At 34.2% G+C, this 20,826-nt stretch overlaps 1 protein-coding gene across 1 annotated transcript in view; it reads left to right on the forward strand.

Moving 5' to 3' along the window:
• The window catches only part of LOC131663063 (head-specific guanylate cyclase), a 43,195-nt gene that overhangs the window by 14,589 nt on the left and 7,780 nt on the right, over window positions 1–20,826 (forward strand). Inside the window, exon 3 of the mRNA XM_058933140.1 lies at window positions 9,482–9,564. Coding sequence (XP_058789123.1) covers window positions 9,482–9,564 — 83 coding nt within the window. The remainder of the gene's footprint in view (window positions 1–9,481; window positions 9,565–20,826) is intronic.

Consider the following 20,826-nt stretch of genomic DNA (forward strand, 5'->3'; position numbering starts at 1 on the left):
TGAATCTTTTCTATTAAGTTTTCTTCTATTTCAAAATGAAAAAAAAAATTAATAATACATACTGCTTAATATACATATAGCTTAATAACACATCAGTTTAAGAGAGCGAGAGAACTTGAATTAGATACCATCATATCTTCTAGAAATCAATATCTAAAAACGTTGAATAAAATAAGTTAAAATATTGATAAAAATACTTTTCAATCTTAGTTTGCATAAATTATAGCTAATGGAGAATAATTAGGATACATTATCGTGTATTACATTCATTCGTAACTTAAATGGCTTAAAATCAATTAGATTTACCTCAAAGTTTTCATTTAATAATACTTCTTTTAAAAAAAGATTTTAACAGCTCACACGTGCATATCCTCGCAATCACACAATAAATATAGCAACTGATTAAAAAAGAGAAAAAATGTGTTTATTGAACGTAACACAAAAATCAGGGTTAAGCATATTTATCGTATGAAGCTTTAATCTCAACTAACTAAATAAATAAAAGTCATGAAAACGAACAAACAAATCGCCTAGTAACGATTTAGTTCTTGAAATTGGCAAGCATAACAATTTGTTTGCGTAAAAATCTCTAAAATCGGTTTGTATTTCTATATAAATCATCATAGTCTGAAAACAGTTTCAATTATATCAATCTGCCTAGATAGGAATATCCACGGTACCGTTGATTTTTTTTGAAAATAACATTTTTTTTAAATGCTGGCACATCGCTCAAATTTTGTAGATATGTTATTTATATACTAAAAGAGGAAAATTTATGGTACTTAGTCATTATTTTTTTTTATACTCAAAATCCTGCAAGTAAAAACCCTACAAAAAAGTTTTTTCATCAATAATGATTCAATATTGTTATAAATTAATTTGACTGATGATAAGAGTTGTTTTAAAATTTTAAAATACATCATACATCGTGAAACATTAAAAAGACTAATGTGACAAATGATAAAAATATGGCATATAGGTAAATCCACGAAACTTTTAACTTCTAGCGAGGCGTCACAAATCATCTAATACTGAATCCAATATCAGTATACAGTCATAGTATTTTTTTTACATTTTTAGATATTAATACCTATCTTTTCATTAAACTAGACACATCAAAACTTATTTAATAAACTTCTGAAAAATTGGAAAATTATGAAATCATCTTCGTCTTTTGTAAAAATGTACAATTCATAACAGTTTTATTTCGATGCCCCGACAAATTTTGTTAAGCCCTTCGATTTTTCAGATATTTATACAGAAGTTATAGACTTGTAAGCTCATGCATGTGTCTATATTCATCAAAAAGTTACTAGAACACGAAAATGCGGTATTAATTTTTTTTTACTGTTTGTTAGTCAACAATGTTAAGCTTTTTACTTGGCTGTCCCGTTCTCTATCCACAAGTTAACCAAATTTTCTTATATTTCATGCAAAAGAGAATCTTTTGCGTATTGTCCGATGGATCTGCTACCAATAAACTGTACACAGTAAGCATTGAAAAATTATTATTTAAATCGTAAACAGTTTCCATAATTTAATATTTGTAATGGCACACAAACGTTATTAGATATTTTCATGTAAAGTCAAGTGTAAATTGAAGTATTTAATGAACAGAATCAATGAAAAAAGCGCGTTGAAATTTTATGCATATACACTGCCCGTCAATCACTTTTGCCATGCTTACCTCAAAATTAGGCAAACTTGAAAGTTTTGTATCTCGGTCGGAACTCATCGTATCACAAAAACCCGCAGGACATTTTAAAGGTAATTGCAAAAGCTTCCATTTAAGACGTGCAGAGACTTAAAAATGAAAATATGTGTTTTTTACAGTAAAAAAACTGATTTAAAAAATTTCAATTTTTTTAACCTTGATTTAAATCAATGCTAATTTAGAACCAGGCGGTGGCGGGCAAATTGACCTGAGGAGTTCGGAGGGTAATGTCTTTCCCTTTAAAATGAGCTCCTGCGGGGTTCTATCCGATGTTTTTTAACCGAGTTACAGCGTTTTTTGTAAAAAGCAACCTTTTTTTCCAATCCTCAATTTCTTCGACTTGCGTACGTTTTAGAAAAAAATGCCAAAGAGAAAAAAGTTTCTTTTAGTTTTTTTGTGATTTACTACGTCCCAAGACATTTTAAAACTAAGCGTAAAAAAAAAGTTAAATTCCTTTATTTTTTTAATGCTCTAAAAAACCGAAAAAAAATTTTTTCTCTATTTCTTTATTTTAACTTTATTTTCGTATTCTTGGACACAAAATGAAACTTTTTTCTCTTTAGCATTTTTTTCCAAAACGTACGCAAGTGGAAGTAATTGAGGATTGGAAAAAAAGGTTGCTTTTTACAAAAAACGCCGTAACTCGGTTAAAAAACATCGGATAGAACCCCGCGGGAGCTCATTTTAAAGGGAAAGACATTACCCTCCGAACTCCTCAGGTCAATTTGCCCGCCACCGCCTGGTTCTAAATTAGCATTGATTTAAATCAAGGTTAAAAAAATTGAAATTTTTTTAATCAGTTTTTTTACTGTAAAAAACACATATTTTCATTTTTAAGTCTCTGCACGTCTTAAATGGAAGCTTTTGCAATTACCTTTAAAATACCCTGCGGTTTTCTGTGATACGATAATTTCCGACCGAGATACAAAACTTTCAAGTTTGCCTAATTTTGAGGTAAGCATGGCAAAAGTGATTGACGGGCAGTGTATATCAGAAGGAAATTAGTTAAGAATGGCTTGTGTATTTGACAAGCATAATTTTAAATAAATTGAATATGTATTACTAGCATTTTGACCGTTATGATAAACTTAAACTATATTTTTAACGTATTTAAAATAATTATTACGGCAATTTGTCATGCTGAAATATGATTTAAACGGCATTGGTGTATTTTCAATAACTTTATAACTTCAAAAAAAATACCTTTCATCTACGATTAACTGCGCGTGATTACAGACGCAGACACCAGCGGAATATGTAAATAAAGAGTTTGAGCGACTTTCACTCTCTTCTGTGTTGTAAGTCGTGCTACGAACTTACGAGCAGTGAGATGCCTAAAATTTTGGGAAATTATTCGTCGTGGTTAAATAAAAAATTGATTTCAGATTTCTACGTAGAAGTTACCAATATTCACTATGGATCCAGTAAGGCAATCAGGCCTTGAGAAAAAAAGAAAAAATAAGAGCAAAAAGGGCTGAGATTGCAAAGAAGCGTTATTATAAAAATGATCAACACCGGATTGCACATATATTCTATCTCAATAGTACGAAAAAAAAGATTTGTCAATCGATGACAGTAAAATTACGACCAAAGTTACATATGTCATACGATGTAATGACGCGACAAACAAAAAGGTTGAAATCAAGTTCAAAAGACACATCACTCCAAACAAACACTATCCGCGCGCCCATTCCGATGGATTTATTAGTCGATAATGACGTTTCCCTTGATTACATACTGCAGAGAAAAGTTATATTCACACAGCTTCAAACAGTTCAGAATCTTTTATGAATCCAATTATGAATATAAATACAGATCATTCCTTGTCTTTACAAGAAAGTCTTTCTTCTAATAATGGCAATTTCCAGCTTCAATTATATTCTCATAATGAAGACTCTTCAAATGAAAAAAAATGACTCAAATGATTTCTCGTTTTGTCAAAGGAATTGTAATTTATAATCGTAGTTGTAATATGTTTTACGACGAGAAGCGAAATTGAGATGAAAATCATTTATAAAAAGAAAAAACGAATAATTAACCTTAAAAAGAAATGTTACCAGCACGACGAGAAACTGCAAGTAAAAAATATAAATTAGCCAGATTTACGAAAAAATGGTAAAAGCATTATGAAGCAAGGGAAAAAAGTTATCGAAAATCGTTTATTGAATTTTGAAGTCCTGTTAAAACAGCAGCAATAAATTAAAAAATACTGCTAGGTGAAAAAGAAAAATCGCTTTATGCACAAATATTGGCAGGAAAAGTTATTAAACAATATAAATTTATGAAAAAAAACATCTGACTTACTGAGTATATACAAAGACATAACTTGTCAAGAACGCAGGTATCTTATTCTAGAAAAAATGAGAAACACAAAAAGCCTGTTGCTTTTTCACAAACGCAATACAGATATTTTTTTATAAAGAAGAAAACTTCATGTCTACAGGGACTAGAGATACTATTAAGAAATTTTGAATCACTCAAAGGATAAGATATTTGCAAATTCTGTCGATAATTTATACCGAAAATTCCAGTCGGAAACATCAATAAAATTTTTTCGATCGCTATTCTACAGCTTGAAACCTTTTTGGATTTGTAAGCGTAAAATCACTGACCGGGATACGTCTTTATGTAAAACTCATGAAAACTTCAATTTGATTTTCAAGAAATTGTTCCAATGTAAAATATTATCTTTTGCAAATACGACTGACTATATTACTCTGGTTACCTATGATTCATCTTCAAAATTATGCATATATAAAGATAGCAATTCTTGTAAAAATAAGAAGATTCAATTGCCAAAAACAGATAAACCAATTTTTTATTATCAATGGAATACCGAGACTGTAGAAAGGAAAGATGCAAAAAATTTAGATTATCACGTAAAAATCATGAAAAAACAAAGGTTTGAATATATGATTTAAGATATTGTGAATGAAGTAAATTTACAAGCACCAACATATTTGAAGTACGTTTACGACACTAGGCATCAGTACAGAACAATTGATAATATAAAAAATAATTTAGGCGCCGACGAAACACTATGTGTCAGATTTTTCTCAAAATTATTACGGTAAAAGTTTGTCTGAAATACAAAGCGCACATTTCGGTGCATCTAAAAGGCACATCATGTCTCTTCACAGTGAAGCTTTTTCTTATAAAAATTGTGACTCGAAAAAAATTGAATGAGTTACATTCGGTACATCATCGGAATATCTTCGCCACGATGCTTCCTAAATCTGGGCTCATATGCAGCCAATATTTGGAATCATTAAAACTTTCGTTCCAAAACTAATTTACATTTCCAAAGCGATGGACCTTCCACCCAGTATAAAAAAAACGAATTTTTTCTTATTTAAGTTGCATTGTCAACTTTTAAAACTAACAAATGCAACCTGGAGTTTTACAACAGCTGGTCATGGCAAAAGCTATGCTGATAGTATCGGAAGGATAATCAAACATACGACAGAGCGTGGCATGTGGTAAAGAAGTTAAATTCAGCCCATGACATAATTGACGTTATCACGAAATCAGAAAAACTATCGAAAATACACATTTTTTTGATAGAAGAAAGTGATATTGTTAAGGTGGACAATTTATTGATTAAGAATTTGAGACCCGCGCCGAATTCGAATAAGATTTATCAACTTATTTGGACTTTAGAGTCGAAAGAAATCTTATTTTTGAATTACCTTTCGTGTTCTTTGTTTATATTTCAACCATCATGTACTCACTTTACTTTCAAGCCTGATAGATATTCTAACAGTAGCTTAAAAGTTTCGGAATCAATAAAGAAATTTACAATAATCTGTAATGAAAATAAAGAGTATAGAAAAAAATTCAACCTGATAAACAACTAAAGAAGAAAATAGAAAGAATGATTAAACAATCACACAAAAAAAAGATAAAATTACTAAAGAAAAAGTAACCTCAAAAACAAGAATAAGTGCCAGAATTGCAATAATGACAATAGATCAAAGTTAAAAAATACACAAACAAATTTCTTTCGAATAAAAATATTTATAAAGTAGAATGTTTTTTATTTATAGTTAAACTATTTATACCTGTAATTAAAGAAAATTACCAATTGTTTTTGTTATTTGTTATTTGTTACAGCAAAAAATTGGATAAATAAATTATTAATATAGTTTAAAATAAAATTTTGTTTTTTCATCGATCGATGACGTCATAACTTTTATTTAACCTAATTAATTAAAATAATTAACGTTTATAAAATTTAGATCTTCAATATCAACAAAAAACATACACCAAAACTTGAAAATTAAAGGATTTGTGGATTTGCACATATATGTGCGTGTGCGTGCCTCTGCAATGTGTGTGTGTATCTACACACATACACATGCACGCATAAATTTATTCTAATAACATAAATAAAATAGCATTTTCATGTTTTTGACAATTGGAGAGAAAAATTGTTATTGATAACCTAATATATAATATATATTACAATCATCAATTTCCTGATTAAGGACTTTATTATATTAAAAATTAATAGTTAATAACCAAAAATAATTATAGTTATCGATAATTTTCTAACTGTATTGTAAGAAAATAAGAAATTTGAAATTCTATTACGCGAATCAGTGCTTATGGTTTTCCAGCTGTATCCTTTTCATTTTTCATTTTTCATCAATTTTGAATATCGCGTTGGATTCCTTATTTGCAATAGAAAATCTATGTGTTATGTTTTGTAATCATATAAATGCTCAAAAAGTTATAAATGTTAGGGTTAAGCAATTGTGCGAAAGGAATATAATTAGTTATATTAATTAAGGTGAACTCAAATATAATTTTATTGAAAATCGGTACAAAAAATTTAAACTATTTCCATACAAACTAAATAGTCGTCATGAAAAACCTCACCGTGTGAGAAAAAAGCCACTATTTTACAAAACAAAACTAATCTAAATTAAGTGTAGCGCGCGCAAAACAGAGAGAAAGGAACAACTTGCCTCGTCGGAATCCGAACGCACAGTGCTTTTTCTTTTCTGCGTCATGTCGTATGCTGCCGAATTTTCTGCCAGCCTAGCCATCTACGCCGTCTCGCTATGTGCACATGTATTGAGCCTTGCAGATACGCCTGCACGCTTATAACACTCCTGTTCTTTCGCTCTTTCTCGATCGCCAGACTGCCGGTCCTAATGACAAGCTATATCATTGCTCTATCCGTAACTCTTGAAGCAAAATGAAATGACCCACGCAACCAAGAGCGAACCCCACACACGGGGTCTGCAGTCTTCGGGGAGCAAGCTCCACGAATCTGAAATTTCTGGCTTCACGATTGCGTAACGCATTCCACGCTGGTGCACGTTCATGGGTCGAGTTTGAGCTCCGAGAGCAGTACCGCTGACTCGATTGTAGGTCTGTGACAAGCCACCCTGGTGTTCTTCATCGCATCATCTGTCGCTCATTTAGGCCGCTGTTTCATTCTCACACGCTAAAACGAAGACTACATCAGTACATCCACTCCTCTCTCACAATTAACTCCAATCAATTAGTGGTAGAAAGCTCGATTCTAGTTTCGCTACATGGTTAATCGATAAACAATAATCGTTGAGCAACTATTTAGCCGCTTTCGCAATTAAATAATTATCATTAGTTAGAATACTAAGCTAATTGTACATTGTTGCCACAAACTTACTTCCTAACCGCAAGCTAAAACTAATCAACTACGCAACTGTGGATTCATTTTCATAATTTTTTGTCATACCACGTGACAATAATCAGACCCAAGAGCAGCAGTGAACTTTGTTTTCCGTTTTTATATGCTTTTACGAATTTCGACCGAAGGTCCGAACTCAAGCAGCATGCACGGTGATCGTGAGCCACGCTTGTCATCAACGCGTGTGCCTTTTCTCACTCGACGCATTTCCTCTATTCTCTTTTTTTGCTTTCAAAATACATAGCACTATTTTCGTGTTACTTATCAGCCAGTCGAATTTTTATTATTTCCTATCTTACGTCTTTATTTATTCTCGCCAGCTCGTTTTACTAAAACCGTTACTTCTTGTTCGCGTCTCTCGCAAGGTCTCACACTCGATGCTCAGAACTCTTTCCGAAAATAAAGATCTTTTATTCAACGTTTGTTACAATAAGTAAAACATTCAATATATTTTTCAATTAGCAAAATCAAGCAATCATTTAATCATCATTATTAGTTTACTTTTTACCGCTGAAATCATATTCTCCTTTGTTGCAACCTGTAGAATCAATTGCCACCAAACAAAACGTAAGTCTCAAAAAAATTAATGTTACGACGGATATGTCCATGTGTGTGTGTGTGTGTTATTTGTTGTACTTATGCTATTGGTTAATAGATCGACTAGCATAAAAGCTTTGTGAAAGTCATTTATAGAATTGTGGAGCTGGTATGAGTGAGCAAGAGAGTAGATGGGCCTGGCACTTTCCCTCTGCGTGGAAAAGTATCAGACACTTCGGGAAAGCGATGGAGAGAGGGCAAGCGTCCTCTCCCCTCCCCTTATCGAAGGGAAGTAAAGAGAGAGTGAGCGCATCCCCAGCACTTCAGTGCTTGGAGGACGGCGACACTAACAGCATGTAATCTATGTTTAGTCCTTCAAGTGTAAGTCCCTTATTCTCATCCCATACGTATGATTTCCCACAGAATTATGTTTTCTTACTATTTTTTAGAAAAATATTTTGATTTAAAACAATGGTTGAAATTAAATTTCAATATTTTATGCGCATGAAAGTTGGTATTATAGCAACAAACACATCTGATTATGGCTAGGTAAATACTAAAAAGTAAATTACCAAGCTCTCATAACGTTTTCTTATTATTCTCGTGAAGGCAACTCTCAGTCAAAGCATTTGTTCATGTTTCTTAACCTGAAAAACTTAAAAATACATTTAAGCAAATGAGAAAGAGATAGAGAGATATCATATTTTATATAGATAGAAAAATCGAATAAAAGTATCAAGTATCAATTGAATCAAAATCGAACGTGACATAGTTCTGGTAACATTTGGCAGCAATATCGAACTCCAGTTTCTGCCCAATGCCCATAAAGACTTTAAAAAGCGCATGGGAGGGGGACTTTTGATATTCTATTATATGCGTATATACAATACGTAGTCGTACTATAAAAGTTTGTAATAAATGTTAGCTTTCAAACGAACCTTTGCGTACAGATTGGGGATTGGAATAACAAGCACCAAAATAAATCGAATTTCAAATCTTTATACCAATCTCAGATTTCAAATGAACATATACTCTTTGCAACTCTTCCAAATTACAGTTTCTACCTTTCTTTATGTATTAATGCAGTCATCACATACTTAGCTTTTATGAATAAATGAAATAAAAATAGAAGAGTTTAACAATTCCAACAATTATTAAAATATTCAAAATAAAAGTCTCTCGTCGTATAATATAAATACTATGTCACCAAAACAAATAGAATTTTTTTACTGACGTATATATGATCGAAATGATAGTCAGTTTAATTGTATGAAAAATATATACGATATATAGTAACTATGTAAAGTCAGTTCTAACGTATCCTACTTATTTGTCAAAATATAATTTTGTAAAGCATCAACGATAAATTATAGTTTGCGGTTGGAACAACCGCGGCATGATACATTGTGAAAAATTCACACGAGCTCAAGCATATTGGGTGAATTTATCTTTTGGCCGTAACACAAACGATGAACTAGCTTTGCCGTGGAATATGTAATACTTTTTAGCCACAATATAAATATCAAATATTTGTTTGTTTTATTTATTAGGCAAGAGTTACTAATGAATGCTGCGATTGAAGAAAACTATCATCTCCATGAAGATATTTACGAGTCATTGAACTACATTTGTGGTAAGTAGTTTTCAGTTCCTACGAAAATTAATTCCATTTGTTTAATTACATACAATAGTACAATTAAGAGCAATAGAGAAGCATAACTGGTGTTATTTCTAGAAGTAAAATTTACGTATAAAAATAAAATTTGTTTTATGACACCAAATGACACACTAAAGTAGACTCATTTCACAACAGTTTCTTAATTTGTAAGAATATTATGAGTTCAATTGAATAGTCCGCAACCTCGTCACCGGAGTATGCTCAAATATCTCATTCTTGAAAATGATCTAAATTACATCTCAAATGTTATATTTAAGTTTTAATCCGTTTTAGAGATCATTTCACTCATACTCAAGTTTAACCAAAGGTTCAAATACAACTACATTTAGTTAAGATCATAAATCAAACGAATACCATTCAAAATCGATTTGATCAGATAGAAAGTTATATATTGGCAACCTTTCATCGAAATAATGTTTATTTCGAAGGTTTGTTTTGAATCTTGGTATAGTGTCGTACCACCTTATTCATACTTGGTTGTGGCCGAAGGGAGAATGAGAAAATATGCACCTAGCTACTTCTTAGGCTTCTGCAAGTCAATACAAGCCTCTATCGTTTTTAAAAAGCAGCTTTAGCAAGAATTCTTCATATTTCTTATTACAAAAAGTCGAAGCCATTCAAGAAATATGTATCACGTAATTAGGCAATTTATTTTTACTTCACTATGTTTAAAAAGATTTTTATTGTATAAACGATATAATTAGTTTAACATATTCACCCTTTGTTTGGTCTAAAAGTCTCAAAATTTATTGACCACACACTTTCAAATAAATGTGTCTGCGCTGAAGCGTGAAAAAGTGGTAGGTAATTAGGGAGGCAAAAGTAAGAAAGAGACAATAGCATTGAGGCCGAATGAACAGGTGAAGCAATGAATGCTTCAAACATTGTTCCGCGAAGCACACTACATAAATGTCTCGTTAATCAAGCACAGACAGCTGATGCACGCGGTACTTGCAGCATTATGGTTCAAGGGCCAAGAAGGAAATAGAAGGGGAGAGATAGCACGCGAGAGAGCGAGCGAAAGAGAGAGAGAGAGAGAGAGAGAGAGAGAGAGAGAGAGAGAGAGAAATGCATATAACAGTAGTAGGTACGTGAATGTTGGCTTGGCTCTCGAGATCATTGACGAACCGCGGCCAGCCCGAACTGTGTCAATAGCCGACGCTATAAGAGCGCATTTAGGGTCACTGCCGTGGAATGATGAAGCGGAGTTAAAGAGGAAGGATGCAATTATACACGACACGCCGAGTCAGAACACATAGTTTGCTTCTTGCAACTACCCTACAAGAAGAAAAGCTCTCCTAACTTCCCTTTCTTTGCCTCTCTTTCTCCCTTTCGTTCAGTGCCTTTTTCTTTGATCGCATTTTCTACTTATCTGCAAAGTGATTGTTTCAAGTTTTATCCGGTAAATCCGTTTAACAAGCTATCACAAAAGAACGCAACAATTTGCCTCACTTGAAATTATTTCGGCGCTTTTTTTATCTTATCAATCAATTGGCTTCGCGTAAACCGTGCATCAAATTGTTTCCCTATGCGCTTTCAATTTTACGACGTTCAAGTCTCCCGTGGTCTAACATATTACCAGTTTACCCAAGAGACCACTGATTCACATAAAATATTTCCTTTCATATTCACACCTTCGAGGGAGCCAAACATTTTTTGTTTTTTTTTTCATTTAAGCTCCCTCCACCAATATCAATAGCACACTAATATATATATATATATATATATATATATAGTAAATAGAGTAATATATATATATATAGTAATAGAGTTTCTTTATTTACTATATATATATATAGTAAATAAAGAAACTCTATCGCGACTTTTCTCCCATGGTTTGGCTAAACGGCATATAATTAAATCATAAAACATTTTTTTATAGATAGAAGGCCGTACCTAGAATGTTGGAGCGCTCCGAATAGCCGTTTTCCCCTAATAAATTAAAATATCAACAATCTTTTCGCGTTGTCATTTTTGTTTACATTTACATCAACAACAAAATATTAGCGCCCATTATAACCGAACACGTATATTATTCCAACCTTAAAAAATAATTTTATAAAAGTTTACTGATGAAATATTTATCGTTGATAAAGATTCAATGTAAATAATTGCAAATATCTTATTGCGTTATGTGTATGTGGATAATATTCATTTTTTTTGTGAAGCACAAGTAATTTAAAAATGTCTAGTTTTCAGTAAAAAAACTCTGTATAACTTGTATATTATTATTTAAATTATTGAAATCATATATACCACGTCAACTTTCTTTCAATGTTCTGCAATTCTTTATGTAGTGAGATATCAATATCTGCAATTATTTAGATTGAATCATTATCAATAACTCAATAATTCATCAGTAAACTTTTATAAAATTATTTTTTAAGGTTGGAGTAATATACGTATTTGGTTATAATAGGTACTAATATTTTGTTTTTTATGTCAACATAAATAAAAATGACAGCGTGAAAAGATCGTTGAAATTTGAATTTATTAGCGAAAAACGGCTGCTCGGAGCACTCCGAGATTGATTCATAACATTCTAGGTACGGCCTTTTTTCTATAAAAAAAGTTTTATGATTTAATCATATGCCGTTTAGCCAAACTATGTTGAGAAACGTCGCGACAGAGTTTCTTCATTTACTATATATATTTTAGTGTGCTATGGATATTGATGGGGAGGCCTTAATGCGATATCATTATTACAAAAAGTCTCAAATCGCTCTGTCTCTATTTAATTATGATTCCGTGCTTGATCAGAAAAACTGTAACTTCATGTAGAATTTCCTGCTGAATGCGAATTTTTGGGTCATAAATCGCGAACAGTGGGGCGTTTTCCGGAAAATTTGATTTTTCTGACAGGCCTTGAAAAATGGAGTTTTTCGAATCGAAGTAATTAAAAAAAAGTACTCTAAAATATGAATCAAAATAAGAAAAAAATCTTCTATATGTGTTATATTGGCAAAATCAATAGTTTAAAAGATAAACACGATTTAATGTTGCAAAACGCCGTATTTATCACATTTTTCCAGAGTCTATAACTTTTATAAAAATGAGTATTTTTGAAAAATACGACAGATTTGAATTCCTTGAACCGTCGCCCTTCTAATGATATGTATATGTTTCATGCGAATGAAATTTTTAAGATTATTTTTTACAGCTCTGAACAAAGTGCGTTTTCGCTGCGGTAACGTGCGCACTTGTCGCCTCTGTCAAGCCTGTGTGTTGTTCGGACATGGGGCTGCTAGGTCGCACACGTTTTGCACTTGTTTCAACGTGCAATGTATTTAGTTCATGTAACATCCAGAACAGTCTGTGTTACGATGCGGCTTGTTATTGAATTATAAAGTTCTTCAAGTTCCCGCTTGTTGGTGGATTCCAAGATGAAACAAACGTTAGATCGTGTATTACTTATTTAAAAAAATGTTCATACAAGTATTATAGTAGAACAGTTTGTCGTGATAAAATAATCGAAGTATCAAAAACAAAATACGACAAAGTTTACAGGCGCCTGATGAGCTTGGATGATACAAGTGAGTAAGATCGAAAATCGAGCGATGGAATGCTCTTCACTTGGAGAACAAATGATTTATTATTTTTTTTTATTTCAAACAGATAACATTTATTATCACAAGACATGCCTTAGAAAATAGTTTATAAATAAAAAGATGAAATTTTTGAAAGAATAGCAAGTTTGCATTCACTATAAGTAATCATCGAAAGTCAAGTGACTATAATGCAAGAGATATAAAAAATAAGATTCACTTAGCGAAAATATCAAATCGTTTGAAAGTGCTCGTGATAATATATTACCTGTAAATGAAAGTTCTCCGATCAGTGATAACGATGATCCACAGCTTATAGCTTTGCGTTACATAAAAAGTTTAGAGCCTAATATTTATTCAAGAGTAGCGTATGAACTTTGTAACGTTATAAAAATAAATAATGAAAAATTATCGTGTGCAATAGACGATCGATTTATTGAAAAATTGTTGATTGAAATTTTCGAAGAAAAAGTTTCTTTCTCTTATCCACGTTAGAAAAATAAGTCTCAATTCTTTTTTTTTCTCAAAAATTGATTCTCTTGAAATTTCTGATAAGCTGAGAATGCATACAAGCGTTGAAGAGGCCGCCACAGCCTTGATTTAAAAATAATAAACATGACATAAATGATTCAAAAAAATCTTTACCAAATATAGTGGTGCCTAAAATGTGGAAACAATTTTTTTTTCAAACTTTGTAATATAGAAATTTTTAGATTAGAAAATTTTAAATACTGTGTCGCTAACGAAGTCAAGCAGGATATTAGAGCTTTCAAGATTTTTTCATTATTCCAAAATATTTTCTATTTATATTGTAACGGAAAACAGCGCACTCCTTTACACATTTTAATCGGAATGACTGTAATTCAACTCAATTCAACGACCTTTTGAAGTCTTTATTTACTCCCTCATCATGCAATAAAAATTGTCAATTAAGTTAAAAATGCATTGAAAAAATTTGTTTTTATAAAAACTAATTTAAGTAACTTGAGTTTGATTTTAGTAACTCTATGCAGCACAATTCTTTAAGAGTGGCTGTTTGTTTATATATTTTCCAATTAAATTATTGGTTTCAATGATTCAAAAAGTTACGAATATTCAATTGTTTTTTGATTAAGACCAAGTGTGACTAATAGTTGACAATTTTATTGCCTGATGAAGGATTCATAAATAAAAACTTCTAAAGTCGTAATTATTTCAACATCATTTTTACTTGTAGCGAATGTTAATTTTAATTACCAAATAAAAATACGAACACGTTTAGCTGATTATACGGCTCGATCATCCAAATTGATGGTACCTTTATTTACTCACTTTGATCCACATAAATTCAATAAGTCTGCCATGGATAATTTCGACCACCAGGAAAATACGACATCACAGATACATGGATCGCACGACATAGTATTGATTTTGTTTCAAGAAGAAAATAGAAATACAAAATACAAGCCTGAAATTATAGATTCATCAAAAAGTAATTCACTTTCCTTTATACATTTTTAAAGTGCTAGGAAAAACAGGCGTGTCCAAAAATCTCCTAAGATATAACTTTGCTGACACATTTTTCTGCGTATTCAATTGGTTAAATCAACTTTTTTCAGTGGTAGTGTTAATTCCATAGATTTAGCATGGAGCTTAAGCAGAGTAAATTTATATGATGTAAACTAATCAGTCAATATTAAATTGCAATATTGATCAAACGATTCATTCCTTCTTTGTCACCGTTCAACTCATTATTTACTGTTGATGATAGACTGTGCCAGTAAGTAGGATTCTTACCAATACTTCCGCATCCTGTGCTCGACATATATCGATGATATGTAAAGAAGAGTTTGAACATCTTTTCATATTTCTTGGAGGATTTGACATGCTCAAAGTTATTTTTGCATACATAGGAAAGTTTCTGAAAGACAGCGGAATCAATAATGCTTTTATTGAAACTGAACTGTTCGTCGTCAACGTGACTGAACAAGCTCTAAATGGATGGTATTATAATACAGCAATCAAAGCATATTCTACTTTAAGAGAGGCATTAATGTGTTTATAGCTTTATTCTTTCGATTTATTAAAAGCGGATAGAACTACGGATTGTATTAATTATTTAAGATTTGAAGATATATACTTAAATTTTAAAAATATATACCTAGAACTATAAGATTATTTTTTGAAAGAAAATTTTACGGCAAAGTAATCAGATTCTCCATGTAGTTCGACATCTACTAATCAAGCTCTAAAACAATTGAATAATCAGCAAGATAAATTTTGCAAGTCACGTGTTATTAGATTAACAAATAATAAAGCAGCAGTCACAAGGTGGTCATTGATTTTTCATGAAACTCAAGCTGCAACTAGTTTGTGTCAACAACTCACTCATATGAACATTAGTAATGATGAATTACATGTTCATCATGACATTACACAATCAGTTTTACAGATTTTTGAGCGTGGTTGTCATCAGTTCAATCATTTTCGGAAAGAGAGAATCATCGAATAGAGCAAATCATTCACCGCAACCATAACCAAATCAAATTTTCTCTCGTTTTCAACAGAATTAAAAAAAAAAGGAAAATAAATCAGATGGAACGAAAAGCAGTTAAAAAACGAAAATCAATTTCGACGTATTTTAGATATTGCATGAGTACGAAATTGACATTAACCAGCTGCTTTCTTATGAAATAACGTCCCGTGACTATTTTTTCGATAATAATGGATTTTTGACAAAAGAAGTTAATAAATGCGAACTTACACATGAAATAAAAAAACGTCTTGTATAGCAGGAAATTACGAAATTGTTAAATCGGAAATGTTTATTACTGTGAATGTTATGCTTGTATATCGCAAGGTTCCTAATTGGAGTGATTTGAAAGCATTCAAGGATTTTACTACGTCGCTTTACTCTTTAGTCAAATTCAATTTACGTTACGGTATTGTACGAGAATTCATTTTATTTTCGACAATCGTCTTATAAACCCTTCAAAATCGTATAAAAGACGTAGTCGCTATAAAAAAGATACTATCGAAGTATTTGAAGTATAATAGAAGAATAATAGAAAAAATTGAAGTATACTAGAAAAAAACAAAGCTTCCTAAATAAAAAGATAAATGTTAGTCTTAGACAAAGAATAAAGAACATTTAGAAATATTTTTACACAATTTTATTATCACACCAATTATATTATTAAAAATGCAAATACCATATGGCCTGAAATAAATTTAATCTTTAGCACTGTTAGTAATAAATAATGGACATCGATTGAACAAAGCAATAATAGCAATTATAAATTCGATGGTTTGCAACAATGACATCAAGGAGGCAGACATTAAAATAATGCTTCACATAAATCACTGAATAATGGTCTGAAGGTAATTTGTTACTGCTAAGAATATATTTCATAATAATTTACGTTTCAGAATAGAATACACAGTATATCAATTCACTTAATTGCAGAAAATATTGGCCCTAACATTAATCGAAGTATTGTTGCCATTCATTATTTAACTGGGTTTGATTACATCAGCAAAGTTGGTACGAAAAAAGTGAATTTCAAGCATGTTCACATGGTGACCTTCGCTTTGGTTGCAGTAAGCTTATAAATTTGTCGAACATGAATTTTCTTCATTTCAAACTCGATATATCTTTATAAATATTATTCTATTTAGAATTATCGAATGAATGTGTCAATGATTGCATTGACAAGGCAAAATCATTCTTAGTCAGAGTATGGAGTCGAGGTAGCAAGGGCCTTAATTTTAATGTATTAAGGAGCTATGTTTTCCACTATATGCAAAAAAGTGCGCCGAGTGAATTACCACCAAGAAGTGTCTCGATACAGCAATATTCGAAAAGCGTTTTACATAACTAATATGTAAATAAATTGTTTGAATTTTGGTGCCGTAACTTTAAATCCTCTAAGTTTTGAGATCAAAATTGAGAACGGTATGCTGATGCCAGCAAAGATTGAACAACTATTACTTTCCATTGAAGAATTTATTCCAAACTGTTTCTGCAACATATGTGCCAATAACAGGTATCGTTGTATACAAGCTCAAACTGTTTGCTGTGAATATTGCTCGTATTTTAAGGAAAATATATTTAAAAATAAATTTAATTCGAATTAAAAATATGAAAATATTATTATGAATAAAATTGTTGATGTTTTATACAATAAAAATTTATCTATAGACATGCATGCACGCAATGATTGTAAGAAATAAAAATATTTGAGAATGTGCGCCTGCTTACGCAGCGAAAACGCAGTTTGTTAATGATAGCGAAAACGCAGTTTGAAAAATTGAATCTACATATATTATTAGAAGGGCGAAGGTTCAAGTAATCAAAATTTGTCGGAATTTTTCAATAATACTAATTTTCATCAGTTATTGACTCTGGAAAATGCGGTAAATATGACAGTTTGCAATATAAAATCGCGTTTATCTTTTAACTAATGACTTTTCTAATAACGCATGCAGGAGATTTTTTTTCTTATTTTGATTCATATTGTCAGAAAAAATTACTTCGAATCAGAAAACTCAGTTTTTTTAGGTCTACCGGAAAACTTCCCACTTTTTGCAATTTGTCACTCGGAAATTCGGATTCAGCAGGAAATTTGTCATGGGATTACATAATTTTTCTGAAGTGAATCTCCGACGCATATAGGAAGAGATCCAGCTTCTAGACTATTTGTTAATTATGAAAATATCCAGACAGAAAAGAGGTAGTGATGGGACCAAGTGGTATGCGTGCATGTGAAAAGCTTGTATGAGCAAATCAGCTGATGCAGCTAGTAATATAGGCAAAAAGCGAAGAAAGAGGGGACGAAATGTAATTGGCGCGCAAAGTGCATTATCGAAGGAGAATCGAATGGGTGTGCGAAGTAAGCGAGTTACGCGCCAATATGGCTGCTCGACAGGTTGATTGAAACATTGTCAGGCGTGTTTTAGGAGAAGAACGTTAGCGCTCTGTTCCGCGTCGCCAGTTGTGCGCGATAGAAGTCCATAGTGCCTGCGAGCTGTGTCGCACACATACAGCGAGAACGCCTAGTTGCTGTCTAGCTCTGCTCTGCTCTTCGGCTTGGTCGACTTGCCGACAAGGACGTGCATGTTTTACGAAAGCCGTGTGCACAGCGAACTTCCGACATTGCCAATACGCCCAGGGGCTAGCCTGTATGCGCGGCCTGCAGGCGACGACGAGACGCGATGCGCACTTCGTACTGCTCTCTTGGCCCATTTATGGAATTGACTTGTAGAGCAACGCCTTGCTCGCCGACGTCGCGTCGCCAATGACTTCTGGCGGGCCCGCCGAACGCCAAAGCAAATGCACCCGTCTTTCCTCTTTCATCGTCTTTCCTCGCTGCTGCATCCATTTTTCTGGCTGCACTCACTCTGTCCGTGCGTATCCCCGGGATTTGCACAGTAACTGAAGCAACATTCGAATAAACTCGAAAAAATAAAGAGACGTCGCTGCGACGATCGAACCATTTAACAACACTTTTTTCAATTCCGATATTACTCACAATTCATCTTTCACGAGTGCAGTAAAATTCTAACGACCTCTTGAACTTTAATATCTGTGTTGCATTGCTGTAAAACAAGCATCGGAATAACAGCGAGCTTTCGTTCTGTGTCGTCTGATTGTCCGCGAACAAAAGATCCCGTAAAATAGCTCGTTTGGCTGTAGCTATAGGTCACACCTGTGCTTCAAGCGCACTGATCGGCTATTAAGGTCAATTTCGCGTATTATTAGAATGATGCGCGACGAAAGCGAAGATATTGATAAAACTGATTTGACTGAGCTAAATTCGCAGGAAATAGAAGCTGATCTGATCGATGAAACAGCGGGAGAAAAAAGAAAATAATATCACAACATTGAAAAGCTCTCGAAGTCGCGCTCGGAGAATCCGAGATAAAATGGTGCGGGAACGGTTGCGAAAAGAGCTTTCTTTTCATCTCTGTCGTCGCTGCGTCGAGAGATAGCGTAGGCGACGACGGGTCCCAGGCCGTCGCGTGGCGCTTAGCAAGTGCTCATATTTACCGTATGCATGAAATCACGCTCGAGCTGTGTGCGATCACTTCGTGCCCTACTATACCTTCGTCCCAGGCGGGAAATCTCGTTTCTTTCATCGCCCACGCGCGAAACTGGACGGGGTCGAGGACGCTGCTACATCTCGCAGATGTGTCGCGCCCACTCGCGAACGCGTGCTCTCCCGCGCTCACTTCGCGCCGGCGAAGAAGGCTCTGGCGCGTTAAGGATAATGGCGAGTGCCCCGCTGCATACCGATGAGTCGTGCGGTTTTTGCAGCCTCTCTTGTTCTTTCAATAAGGAAGAGCCACGAGTATCGCGTGCTTCCGCATCTCAGCGTTACATTTGGCATCCCCGGTGCCCGTCTGCTTTTTATTTTTCATTATGCATTTTTTTCAAGTGGCTTGTCAGCCAATCCAATTGCGAGAAGATCATTTGTTTCGCAGTCGACACTCCGCCCGATCTGCCATCAGCCGTCCAGGCACTACCTACGTAGCGTCCCGTGCACGCCAGTTAGCGGATCGAAGAAATATACAGCGAATTCATTACTCGAATAGCGTTAGACCAGGCGAGTCACAGAGCGATAGCTGCGGAGAGGGCGAGCGATTTAGCGATGTGTTAATTGTTACAACGCGTGGCTTGGAGGCCGAGAGCTGTTCGGTGAATTGGCAAATCCAATTAAATAATTACCATTTGATAACTAGACGAATTAGCGGCGAAATCTGGTGATGCTGGCATGCTTTACAGAGCGGAGGCAGAAGATCGAGCGCGTCGATGACGAGAGTTAGCCGCGAACCGAGCGAGCGCTGAAAATCGATGTGAAGCGGCCGCTACGGTGGCAATGGCATCGCCGTTAGAATTAGAGCGGGCTATTGATGCGTCCGCGCGTCCGGAATGCGTTGGTGGCTATACTGGTGGCGAATTAAACTAGAGAGGCAGGAAGCCCGAATAAGCGCGTCGCCGAGAGAAACCGAGACGGCAGAGGCTCTCTCTCTCTCTCTCCCTCTCTTGTTTTATCGATCGACCGCGAGCAAGCTTGATGGGCCACCGCCGGCAGCGGCTGCCACGATAATGCAACGGCCCTCGCCCCCGTTCCCTCTGTCTCGTGTGCATACATGCCACAGAGAAAGACGTGGACTCGGTGTAGGTGTGTGTGTGTGTGTGTGTGTGTGTGTGTGTGTGTGTGCGCGCACCTGTGCACGTGGTACGGGAAGGGAGGCTTTGTTATGCTCCGCCATTTGTCGGCTGATTGACCATTGCCCGGTACAATGCTGTAACGAGTCTGCTTGCGTGAAATCCGTGAAAATTCGAATCAAAAGCCGGCAATCGTTCTAGCAAAATAATCACTAGGAGTTACATATCGCACAGCCAATTTAAACCGCCTGGCCGACCACCATTAGCTCGCTACCGCGGCGCGAGCGCACGGAAAAATTGCCGACGTCCTTCGATTTTTCAGCTCGTCCTGGCCGCGCACGAACGCATAACGGACATTAAAATTAGCACGCTCTATTTACCGATAGGCCGATGTGGAGTTGAGCTTTAATCGCTTAGCAAATAATTACTCAACGCTGCGCCAGCTACCTTGTCTCTCTCTCTCTCTCTCTCTCTCTCTCTCTGCTGCCGACTTTCTGAGTAGCAAATAGGCTCTACTTGATT

This window comes from Phymastichus coffea, unplaced genomic scaffold (assembly GCF_024137745.1).
Source record: "Phymastichus coffea isolate CEN01 unplaced genomic scaffold, Cenicafe_Pcof_1.1 PCOF00031, whole genome shotgun sequence".
Lineage (NCBI taxonomy): Eukaryota > Metazoa > Arthropoda > Insecta > Hymenoptera > Eulophidae > Phymastichus > Phymastichus coffea.